This window comes from Dipodomys ordii, unplaced genomic scaffold, assembly GCF_000151885.1.
Source record: "Dipodomys ordii isolate 6190 unplaced genomic scaffold, Dord_2.0 Scaffold69, whole genome shotgun sequence".
In the NCBI taxonomy this organism is placed as follows: domain Eukaryota; kingdom Metazoa; phylum Chordata; class Mammalia; order Rodentia; family Heteromyidae; genus Dipodomys; species Dipodomys ordii.
Genome location: NW_012267285.1, coordinates 755,731 through 767,794, shown reverse-complemented (window position 1 = coordinate 767,794; position 12,064 = coordinate 755,731). Strand labels below are relative to the sequence as shown.

The 12,064-nt window shown below is 55.6% G+C and overlaps 1 protein-coding gene across 1 annotated transcript in view; it reads left to right on the top strand.

Annotated features, from left to right (window-relative positions):
* Nucleotides 1-337: 337 nt before the first annotated feature.
* Cd4 (CD4 molecule) overlaps nt 338-12,064 on the top strand; it is an 18,782-nt gene continuing 7,055 nt past the window's right edge. The window contains exons 1-8 of the mRNA XM_013023584.1: nt 338-375; nt 7,076-7,131; nt 7,510-7,677; nt 8,027-8,185; nt 8,607-8,840; nt 9,343-9,678; nt 10,922-11,122; nt 11,754-11,927. Coding sequence (XP_012879038.1) covers nt 7,083-7,131; nt 7,510-7,677; nt 8,027-8,185; nt 8,607-8,840; nt 9,343-9,678; nt 10,922-11,122; nt 11,754-11,927 — 1,321 coding nt within the window. The 5' untranslated portion in view covers nt 338-375; nt 7,076-7,082. The remainder of the gene's footprint in view (nt 376-7,075; nt 7,132-7,509; nt 7,678-8,026; nt 8,186-8,606; nt 8,841-9,342; nt 9,679-10,921; nt 11,123-11,753; nt 11,928-12,064) is intronic.

Here is a 12,064-nt window from a genome sequence, read left to right as displayed (position 1 = left end):
CTTCCTTCCTTCCTTCCTTCCTTCCTTCCTTCCTTCCTTCCTTCCTTCCGTCTTTCCTTCCTTCCTTGTGTGTTCTGGTCCTAGGGCTTGAACTCAGGGCCTGGGCGCTGTCCGTGGAGTTTTTTTCCTACTCAATCTCGTGGACTTTGCCTGTCCAGGCTGCCTTGGCGCCGCGATCCTCAGATCTCAGCCTCTTGAGTGGCTGGGATTACAGGCGTGAGCACCAGCACCCGGCTTTTTTCCCTTCTTTTTTTGTCCTGAGTGGTGATCGTCCATTGCCACCGTGAATGAGCTTGAGATCAAGGCCCATTCCACCCTCTCCACTGAAATGGCGAGATGGGTGAAGGAAGGTTCCAGAAAGCCAGTGGAGGGGAGGTAAGACCCCTGTTTTGGTGAGCCCTCAGGAGGCTTTGGTTTGTGTTTTGTGTTGTTGGAGGGACAGAGTCTGGTTCCACTGTCCACCCCGGAGCCCTTCCTGCCTCAGTTTCCCTCCCAGTGGCTGGGACTTCAGGCATGCCCTTCCCCACAGGGCTTGGCCTACAATGGAGGCTTGGGGAGGCGTTCGTTCATCCCAACACGCTGTGGCTTCAGTGAGCTTTGCCTTGAGGCGAATGTCCAAAGCAGAGATCAACCAGAGACCTACGGCGGGGGCTAACATTGCAACACTGAAGCCACGGGGAAATATGAAGCAGTGTGCGTGTGTGCATGTGTGTGTGTGTGTGCGTGTGTGTGTGTGATCAGAAATAGTGACTCCAAGAGAACTGATTTTTAAGTGTTCCAAGAGTCTATGGGAAGATCACAAAATAATCCTCAGATCTCTCTGTCTGTCTCCCTATCTGTCTGTCTGTCTCTCTTTTTCTCCTTGTCTATACGCTGGGCCTGGGGTTTGAACTCAGCGCCTGGGCCCTGACCCCGATCTTTGGTGCTCAAGGCTAGTGCTCTACCACTTGAGCCACGGCTCCACGTCCAGCTTTTTGCTGATTTATTAGGAGAGGAATTAGCAATTAACAGTCTCCCGGACTTTCCTGCCCGGGCTGGCTTTGAACCGTGATCCTCAGATCTCAGCCTCCTGAGGAGCTGGGGTGACAGACGGGAGCCGCCAGCGCCCGCCCTGCGCATTCTCAGATCGTGGTGGGATTGGGCGAGATTTCCCCGAGCTGGGGGGGCCTCTAGTTCCTGCCCCCCACAACCCCAGCCGTCCCCCCTTTTCTGAGATATCCTGCCCTGGAAGCCCTGTTCAGTGATTAGACTTATTCTGGTGATTGATTGGGAGTGGGAGGGGGAGAGGGATCTTTTCTAGAATGTTCTATGCCTCAGGACATTTTATAAGCTGGGGCATGGGCAGGGAGTCTCTTTTTTTCTAGAATGTTCTATGCCTCAGGACATTTTGTAAGCTGGGGCACGGGCAGGGAGTCTCTTTTTTTCTAGAATGTTCTATGCCTCAGGACATTTGGTAAGCTGGGGCACGGGCGGGGAGTCTCTTTCTGGCTTTGATCACGTCTGGAGCTGTGGCCAACACAAGATGGCCGCCGTTTCCATGAGGGAAACGGGCAGGCTCTCAGGGGCCCCGGGGAGGTGGCGTGCGAGGCGCAGCCTGGGGACACCTACAGGAGAGCTCTCCCCCAAACTCCAGTGCTCCCCACCCCCTCTGAGGAGCCCCGGGGGCCCCGCGCTGGTCCTCAGTCACCCAAAATTGCCCAGGGGGGTCTGTGACATTTTAAATCACTCCGTAAATAAATGTGCGTTGACCCAGCCGGGCGCTGGTGCGCACGCCTGCCATCCCAGCTCCTCAGGAGGCTGAGATCGGAGGATCGCAGTTCAAGGCCAGCCCGGGCAGGAAAGGCCGTGAGACTCTTTTCTCCACTGAACCAGCAAAAAGCTGGAAGTGGCGCTGTGGCTCAAGAGGTAGAGCGCCAGCCTTGAGGAAAAAAAAAGAAACAAAAACCCAGGGACGCTTATAGCTGGGGGTTTGTCTGCTGGTTTTCAAGGCCTAAAGGTTGTGTTCTGTGGGTGCCCTCTTTTCTTTGGGGGGGATGAGGAAGTGGGGTGGAGAGACCCCCCCTCTTCTGGTCATGTAGGGCGAGGAGCGACGCTGGTGCTGCTTGTAGTCACGGATCTGAAGGGTCCTCTAGGAAGCGGGTGAGTAGCTGGGGGTATGTGGGGCTGCGGCACAGACCGCGTCTGGCCTTGAGCAGGTTGATTTAGGGGCCCGGCGGGGGAAGATCACAGTGTTTGGGGGACCACAGCTTGGCACTGCGGTGGGTCTCTGCCTGCCTTGCTTTTGCTCAAGAGCTAGGGGGAGGGGCAGGGACCTCCTGGGGGGGCCTGGGAGAGGGGTGTGTGTGTGTGTGTGTGTGTGGTTGCTCTGCTCTTTGTCTCTAGGTTTCTCGCCTTCTAGAATTTTCTATGTATTCTAGAATTTTCTAGAATTTTGTGTGTATGTGCTGGTCATGGGGCTTGAACTCGGGGCCTGGGTGCTGTCCCTGAGCTCTTTGGCTCTACCACTTGAGCCACAGCCCCACTTCTGGCTTTTTTTGGGCTGGTTCACTGGTGATGCGTCTCTCAGACTTTCCTGCCCAGGCTGGCTTCGAACTGTGATCCTCAGATCCCAGCCTCCCGAGAAGCTGGGATGACAGGCGGGATTCACCAGCGCCCGGCAGAAAAGGTGTTTTGTTCTTTTATTGTTATTTATATTTTTCTGCTGGTGCTGGACTTGAACTCAAGACTGGTGCTCTAGAGCATAAGCCACAGCTCCACTTTTAGCATTTTGATAATTATATTTTAAAAGAAGAGTCCTACGCCTAGGCTGGGCAGGTGGCTCAGTGGTAGAGTGCTCGCCTAGCATGCACGAAGCCCTGGGTTCGATTCCTCAGTACCACAGACACAGAAAAAGCCAGAAGTGACACTGTGGCTCAAGTGGTAGAGCGCCAGCCTTGAGCCAAAGAATCTCAGGGACAGCGCCCAGGCCCTGAGTTCAAGCCCCAGGACTGGCAAAAGAAAAAAAAATGTCCTCTGGTCTTTCCTGCCTGAGTTGGCTTTGTAGAATGATCCTCACATCTCAGCTTCGTTGGGAAGCTGGGATTACAGGGGTGAGCTACTGTCCTGGTGGCTGTTACATTAATCAGCCTCTCTTACTCCTTCCCTGTCTGCCCCCATTCTCTCCTGAGACGTGTGTGTGTGTGTGTGAGTGTGTGTGTGTGAATCTGTCCACCCCTGTCCTGTCCCTGCTCACCCTGCAGACATTTCCTGCTTGGGTCTCTCAGCCCTGGGCCCTGATCAAAGCCTGCTGAGACCTGGCTTTGCCAGCCCCGACAATCTGTTTACAGGCAGAAGGATCTACATCTTTGCAGCTGCTAGAGAGGGAGAGGAGGGAGAATCTGGTGTCAGCCGCCATAACTTTTGCACAGGCGGCTGGAACACAGCCACGCCAGAGAGTTCCAGAAAGACCCAGATGGCAACAGAGAAATTAGCAAGGGTGGCGTGGGGGAGACTTGAGGATTTTTTTGGGGGGGCCAGCTTCCCCCCCAGCCTCTCCCAGGGGCGGGAGGGTAAACAGAGGCCACTGGGGCCTCGTTTGCTGCCTCTCGGGAGGCTGACGGTGGAGGAATGAAAAGCCTTGATCTCAAAGACGGCAGCGGAAACCGAGGCAGCAAAGGCGCTGCGGCTGCGAAACCACAGCAACTCCACAGAGCCCGGGGTGTGTGCTGAGCTGGGGTTACGGCTGGAGGGAGGGAGGAAGGGGTGCGCTGTACCCACCCCACAAAGGTGGAGAAGCACGGGGAAGACTCTGTCCCCACTCGGCGCCCCAAGGCTGCAGCCAGCCCTGCAGGGGGGCTTGAGGCCTGAGCACCCCCCTTCTCCCCTCCCCTCTCTCTCCCCACCCTGCCTCCATTTCTCTCAGGACCAACTGTCTTTTTTGTTTTTGGTCAGTCGTGGGATTTGAACTCAGGGCCTGGGCGCTGTCCCTGAGCTCTTCAGCTCAAAGCTGGCGCTCTACCCCTTGGGCCACACAACCCCACTTCTGGTTTTCTGGGGGTTTACTGGAGATCAGAGGCTCACGGACTTTCCTGCCCAGGCTGGCCTCGAACCACGATCCTCAGGTCTCAGCCTCCTGAGTCGCTGGGATTGCAGGTGTGAGCACCGGCGCTCAGCATGACCAACCGTCATGGCTTGTAAAGGTTTTTCTTCTCCTCCCTCCCTTCTTCCCAGCAATCTCCTTCCTGAGCTCTTTGCTTACTGGTTTCCTGGCGGGAACAAAACGCTACATTTATCTGTCTACATCTGTCCATCTGTGTCGATCTGTTCATCCATCCATCCATCAGCCATCATCCATCCATCCATCAATCAACCACCCACCCATCCATCCATCCATCCATCCACCCACCCATCCATCCATCATCCATCCACCCACCCACCCATCCATCCACCCATCCATCCATCCACCCATCCATCCATCCATCCACCCACCCATCCATCCATCCACCCATCCATCCATCCATCCATCCATCCACTCACCCATCCATCCATCCACCCATCCATCCACCCATCATCCACCCACCCATCCATCCATCCATCCATCCCTCCATCCATCATCCATCCACTTTCAATTATTCATCATCCACCCACCATCCACTGTGTACTCATCATCTGTCATCTGTCCATTAACCACTCATCCATCATCAACTATAAATTCATCCATCCATCCATGCATCCATCAACCACCCATCCACGCATGCACGCCTCCATCCACCGGTCACCCATCCACTCCCCGTTCATTCATCCAGCGGGCCGTCTATGCAGCCATCCACCGGTCACCCATCCACTCCCCGTTCATTCATCCAGCGGGCCGTCTATGCAGCCCTCCCCAGGCGGCTCATTCCTGTCCTCCCAGCTGCTCAGGAGGCTAGGATATGAGGATCATGATTGGAGGCCAGCTCTGACAAGGAAGTCCTTGAGAGTCTTATCGTTAGCAAAATGGAGGAGAAAGAACAGGGGAGGAGCGTTTGTTGGGGAACGGCGAGGGGCAGCCGCCTTCCTGTGGGAATGGGGGTTGTGTGGAAAGGTGGGGCTGGAGTCGGGCTGGTATAAACACGGGGCTGTGGTCTCTTGGGGGCCCAGAAAGGACTGTTGTGCCCAGGGTGCGGGAGTGTGCGGCCAGGCCCGCGTGGGACGGACCTGCCCGTGCTCATCCACGCAGACGTGGTGTTTTGCTTGACCCGGGAGATAAAGGGGGGTCCTTCACTCACCTCCAATGAACCTGTGAAAAGCAGAAGTAGAGCAGTGGTAGAGAGCCAGCCTAGAGCGAGAGCTAAGGCGCTGAGTCCAAGCCCCAGGGCTGGCACACTTTGCAAGAGTGCATGCACACACTCACACACACACACACACACACACACACACACACACACACTGGCTACAGTCAGTGGAAAGTGCATAGAGTTAGGTAAATGCTCCAGGATGACCTCGCTCTCTCCAGACAGACCAGGACTGAGTTAAGATAGCCACACATCCCTTCATCTACCTGTCTGTCTGTCTGTCTGTCTTGGCTATCTACCTATCATCTATCTACTTACCGGTCTGTCTGTCTACCTATCATCAACCTATCATTGATCTGTCTGTCTGCCTATCATCTATCTATTTGTCTATCAGCAATCTATCTACCTATCACTTATCATTTATCTGTTCTCTATCTACCTATCATTTATCATTTATGTCTATCATCTCTCATTGATTGCTCAATCTATCCACTTATCTACCTATCATCTATCTACCTACCACCCAGAATTATCTGTCTTGTCTATGTATCTGCTAGAAAAACCAGGTTATCTATTATTGATCCATCTATCTACTTATCTATCATCTCCCTATCTATCTGTCTACCTACCCAACATCTATCTATCACCTATCATTTATCTGTTGGTCTTGTCTATCTAGCGATCATCTATCATTGATTGATCTACTTACCTACCTAGCATCTATCTATCGATCTATCTATCTATCGATCATCTATCTATATCATCCATCGTTTTATCCATCTCTGCTCTATTTATCAATTTCTCATCTCTCCTGTGGCTATCTACGTCTAGCTATCAGCCATTTATCTTCCTGTCTACTTACCTGCCCGGCTGTGCACTCCAGCGGCTGATTTATTCATGCGTTTGCACTCTCGTGTGGGGTCGGACCGGGCTTGGGCCTCGCCCGGGAGGATCCAGTTTTAGAAACAGAATTAATGTGCTGAGTACAGAAGTGCAGGGCTTTCTCCAGAAGCTTCCATGAGGAGGCCTTGTCCTGGCGTCCGGCGCCCGTGCCCAGGCCGTGTCCTTCCTGCCCCCGTGGTGGGGGAGAGATGGAAACCTCGATCATAATTCAGAGGGGGAGAGATGGAGGCGGCCCAGGACCATGGGGACAGGAAGCTGGAGGGCGGGGCTAAGGGCTGGTGGATTGACAGCTCCACGCACCAACCAGCAGGGGAGAAAGCTCAAGCTAGTGCGTGAGTTCAAGCCCCGTGACTGAAAACATCCATGTTTACCGTGTGTGTGTGTGTGTGTGTGTGTGTGTGTGTGTTGAACTGACTCTGAGTTTATTTTCACTTAAGGTTGGTGTTCTACCACTTGAGTCACGGCTCCTCTTCTGGCTTTTTGCTAATTCATTGGACATAAGAGTCCCATGGACATTCTTACCTGTGCTCCAAACTTCCATCCTCAGATCTCAGCCTCCTGAGTAGCACCTGATGACTTTCTTCCTCCTTCTCCTCCTCCTCCTCCTCTTCCTCCTCCTCCTCCTCCTCCTTCACCCCCTCCCCTTTCTCCCACCCCTTTCTATTTGTTGATCCTGGGCCTTGAACTCAGGACCAGGGCACTGTCCTTGAGCTTTTCTTTTACTCAAGGCTAATGCTCTACCACTTGAAACATCACTCTGCTTCTGGCTTTTTTTGTCGGCCGTGGGGCTTGAACTCACGGCCTGGGCGCTGTCCCTCAGCTCTTCAGCTCAAGGCTAGCGCTCTACCACTTGAGCCACAGCGCCACTTTCCTTTGCAAGTTCAGATCCTGATGAGTCTGACCCCTGCTTACCTCAACAGGGCCACCATGAAACAAAGACTCGCGCTTGCAGCCTTGTTCTTGGCGCTTCTGTTCGGTGAGTGCCCACACTTGGGTTCTGGGTAGCGGCTGGGGACTGATGGGAAAGTACAAAGGTAGGGCGTGGGGGGCAGGTCAGGCACCAGTGGCTCACGCCTGACATCCTGGCTACTCAGGAGGCTGAGGCCTGAGGATCACAGTTGGAGGCCAGCACGGGGAAGAAAACTCCAGGAGACTCTTATCTGGGATGAACCAGCCAAAAGAAAGAGCTAGAAGTGGAGGTGTGGCTCAAATGGTAGAGCACCAAGCCTTGAGGGAAAAAACTCAAGGGACAGCACCCAGGTCCTGAGTTCAAACTCCAGGACTAGCACTAATAATAATAATAATGCGTGGGATTTGGCCTGACCAGGATCTTTTTCCCCTCTTCCGCATGCAGCAGTGTTCCTGGCGGTAGGCGAAGGGAAAGAACTGGTGTTGGGGAAAGCGGGGCAGTCGGTGGAACTGCCCTGCCAGTCTTCTCTGAGGAAGAATATGCAATTCATCTGGAAGCACAAAAACCAGTCCAAGATTCTAACAGCAGCTAGGTTTGGCCTAGTGAGTCGAGGTAAGTGCTCCCCGCCCGCCCCAGGCAGAGAAGCTGATTTTGGTCAGTCCTGGGGCTTGAACTCAGGGCCTGGGCGCTGTCCCTCAGCTCTTCAGCTCAAAGCGGGCGCTCTACCCCTTGAGCCACAGCACCACTTCCGGTTTCCTGGTGGTTCATGGGAGATCAGAGTCTCACGGACTTTCCAGCCCGGGCTGGCTTTGAACTGTGACCCTCTCATTTCAGCCTCCCTGAGTAGCTGGGATTACAGGCGGGAGCACCGATGCCCGGCTGGGCTGTCGGTACGGCTCTTAACAAAGGCAGCCGGCTGAGCCAGGCACGTGAGCCTGTCGGATCTGATTTGTCCCCTCAGGTCACCGGGATTGGCACCGTCGCTTTGACTCAAAGAAAAACCTGTGGGACCAAGGATCTTTCCCGCTCATCATCAGCGAACTGGAGATGAGGGATTCGGACAGCTACATCTGTGAGGTGGAAAGGGTGGCCACCGAGGTTGAGCTGCAAGTGTACAGATGTGAGTTGAGTGCGCATCTGTCCCCGGGGGCAGCCCCGCCCCGGCCCCGCCCTCAACTACGCCCTGAGCCAATCAGATTTTGTCCCTCTCCCTAGTCAAATGTGTATGTGTGTGTAGGGGGGGGGATTTGAACTCAGGACTTCCAGTTCTTACCTATCTTTTGGCTTTTGTCAGTTGTAAGGTTTGAACTCGTGGCCTGGGCGCTGCCCATGAGCTCTCTTGGCTCAAGGTTGGTGCTCTACCCCTTGAGCCACAGCGCCACTTCCGGTTTTCTGGGGGTTCTTTGGAGAGCAGAGGCTCAGAGTTTTTCCCTGGCCGGGCTGGCTTCGAACCTGCCATCCTCAGATCGAAGCTTTCTGGGTGGCTGGGATGACAGGCGTAGCCACCGGCGCCCGGCTCCAGCGAAGTGTCTCTTCCACAGTGACTCCCAGCCCGGAGTCTCCCGTGATGCATGGCGAGACCGTCACCTTGACTCTGGAGACACCCCCAAACACGAACCCCTCCGGCCAGTGCAGGAGTCCCCGGAACCAAGTGATGCGCTTGGACAAGGTGCTCACGCTGCCCACGCTGGACGTCTCGCAGAGCGGCCGGTGGACCTGCACCGTCTCCCAGAAGAACAAGGAGTTGCAGTTTGACCTGGACATCCGGGTACTGGGTAAGAGGGGCAGGGCGCCCCCCGGCCCCTCCCCTGGCCTGGTACCCCCCAACCCCGCTCCTCTGGCCTCTGATGTGGAGGGATTTGGGCTGCGTGCTGATCCCTGGAGCTCAGGTCTGCCCTGGGGGGGTCCCACTTGGCCCTTGTATTCAGGCAGGACTTGAACTCAGGGCCTGGGCGCTGTCCCTCAGCTCTTCAGCTCAAGGCTAGCGCTCTACCCCTTGAGCCACAGCGCCACTTCCAGTTTTCTGGTGGTTTATGGGCCCTCAGAGTCTCATGGGCTTTCTTGCCCTGGGCCAGCCTCAAACTGTGATCCTCCAATCTCAGCCTCCTGAGTAGCCGGGATGGCAGGCGGGAGCGACAGCATCCGGCCTCCCTGCTTCTATTTGCTGTACTGGAATCCCCTCCTCTTCCGGTCCCGACCTCAGTGGCCCCTCCTCTTCCAGTCCAGGCCTCATTCAGGGTGTGAACCACGATCCTCCCTTTCTTCCCACCCGCCCAGGTTTTCTCCAGATGGTGGACACGGTGTACAAGGCCGAGGGGGAGCCGGTGCAGCTCTCTTTCCCGTTTAACATGAATGACGAGAGCCTGAACGGCGAGCTGAGGTGGCGGGCCGAGGGGACATCTGGGTCGCAGCCCTGGCTCACCTTCTCCTTGAGAAGCGGGAAGCTGCTGAACATCACAGTCCCCCAGGACCCCAAGCTGCAGGTGCCAGAGAGCCTCCCTATCCGGGTCAAACTAGCCAAAGCCCAGCCGAAGTACGCCGGCTCTGGCAACCTGACTGTCAAGCTTGCTAGAAGAACGCTGAGTCAGCCCTTGAATCTGGTGGTGATGACAAGTAAGGGGCGGGCTGCTGGGGAGGGCAGGGAGTGGAGGGGGCCACTGCCTGGGTGAAGAACCCCCTGGGGTTTGCGACCAATGCCCCTGTACCTTAAAATTACTACACGTGTTCAAGTGTCTAACGTTGCTAGCCGGGCGTGGTAGCTCATGCCTGTAATCCCGGCTACTCAGGAGGCTGCGATGTGAAAAATCAGAGTTCAGAGCCAGGGTGCGCAGACAAATCTATGTCATGCTTATCTCCAATTGACCACCAAAAAGGTGGGGAGTGGGAACTGTGGATCAAGTGGGAGAGCACCCGTCTTGAGCGAAGCAAAACAGAAGAACAAAAACTAAACACAACAAAGCTCTAGGCAAAAGCATGAGGCCCTGACTTCAAGTTCTATATTAAAAAAATAAAAAGTAATCCTCTAGCTACTCAGGAGGCTGAGATCTGAGGATCGCGGTTCAAAGCCAGCCCAGGCAGGAAAGTCCGTGAGACTCTCATCTCCACTGAACAACCAGAAAACTGGAAGTGGCGCTGTGGCTCAAGTGGTAGAGCGCCAGCCTTGAGCGCAAAAGTTTAAGGACAGTGCCCAGGCCCTGAGTTCAAGCCCCAGAACCTGCAAAGAAAGAAAGAATGAAAGAAGGGGGGGGTAGGAGAGGGAGGAAGGGAAGGGAAGAAAGGAGCAAAGGAAGAGAAGATAGAAAAAAGGAGAAGAAGAAGAAAACCTCTCTGGTTTGGGGCTGGTTTATTTGCTTTGTTTTTTGGTTTGTTTTGGTGCCAGTCCTGGGGCTTGAACTCAAGGCCTGGGTGCTGTCACTGACCTTTTATTTTGCTCCCAGCTAGCATTCTACAACTTCCCGCAGCACCACTACCCGCAGCTTCTTCGTGTGTGTATGTGTGTGTGTGTGTGTGAGAGAGAGAGAGAGAGAGACAGGCGTCCGCAATTAACTGGAGATAAGAGTTTCACATACTTTCCTGCCCAGTATGGCTTTATCAGGATTCACCGTCTCTGAGACTTTCCAAAATGACCTGCAAAAAGCCGTGCTGGAGGCGTGGTCCAAGTGGTAGAGCGCCAGCTGAGCCAAGCAGCTGAGTGAGCCTGAGGGTTTGATGTTTAAATCCAGTACTGCCAAAGTAACAACAACAATAGTAACAACAACAACAATAATAATAATGTTGTAATGAATCTAGTGAACGTCAAGACACTGGGAGCCCCAAGATCCAGGCCCCAGGACTCAGTGTCACCTTTTTTTTCCAGTGGCCCTGCAGGGGCGCCATCTTGTCTGCAGGGTTCTGGGACCCGTGTCCCCAAAGCTCCACCTGAGCCTGCATCCGGGTAACCAGACGGCCAGGGTGTCAAAGCAGGAGAAGGAGGTGCGCGTGGAGGACCCAGAAGCAGGACTGTGGCAGTGTCTCCTGAGGGACGCGGCCAAGGCCCTGCTGCTGGCCCAGCTTGAGGGTAAGAACTCCCCTTCCCGGCCTCGGCCTTACCTGTGGGACCATTCTGGAAAGAGGCCCAGAAAAGTCCGGATCTCCCAATTCCTGGCAGATGCAAGTGTTCATGAGTGGTGGCCTGGGGGGGGGGTGTCGGGCTGCGGGTCCCCGCTTCTAATCCTCCGAGATCTTCCTCCCTGAGATCCACAGCCAAACACCTGTGGATCGCCCCCAAATTCAGACACAGAGCTGCACCCGTGGCTCCCGCCTGTCATCCCGGCACTCAGGAGGCTGAGATGGGAGGATCAGGGTTCAAGGCCAGCTCTGGCGGGAAAGTCCATGGGACTCTTCAGTCACACACGCACGCACACGCACGCACACGCACGCACACGCACGCACACGCATGCACACACACACACCGAAGTGGAGTTGTGGCTCAAGTGGCAGACGCTAGCTTTGAGCCAGAGCTTGTTTTGCTCAAGGCTGGCGCTCTACCCCTTGTTTTTGGAGGCTCATCGGAGGGGAGAGTCTCTCGGACTTCCCTGCCCGGGGCGGGCCTCGAACCTGGGTCCTCGGATCTCAGATGACAGGCGCGCGCTCCGACCCGGCCTCGCCCAGGCCCGGATGTGCACTGATCGCTCTGTCTCCTCCCTCAGTCCAGTCTACACTGTGGAGCCCAGGCCAGCCCACGTTCCTGGCCGTGGTGGCCGGGGGCGCCCTAGGCCTTGTGGTCTGCCTGGCCTTGTTCATTTCCTGCTGTGTGAAATGGCGCCGTGGTCGGGTGAGCAAGCCCCGCCCCTCAGCCCTGCCCCGCCCCTCCTCCTTGCCACGCCCCTCAGCCCTGCCCCGCCCCTCCTCCTTGCCACGCCCCTCAGCCCTGCCATGTCCCTCCTCCATGCCCCACCCCTCTGCCCTGCCACGCCCCTCCGCCCTGCCACGCCCCTCAGCCCTGCCCCGCCCCTCCTCC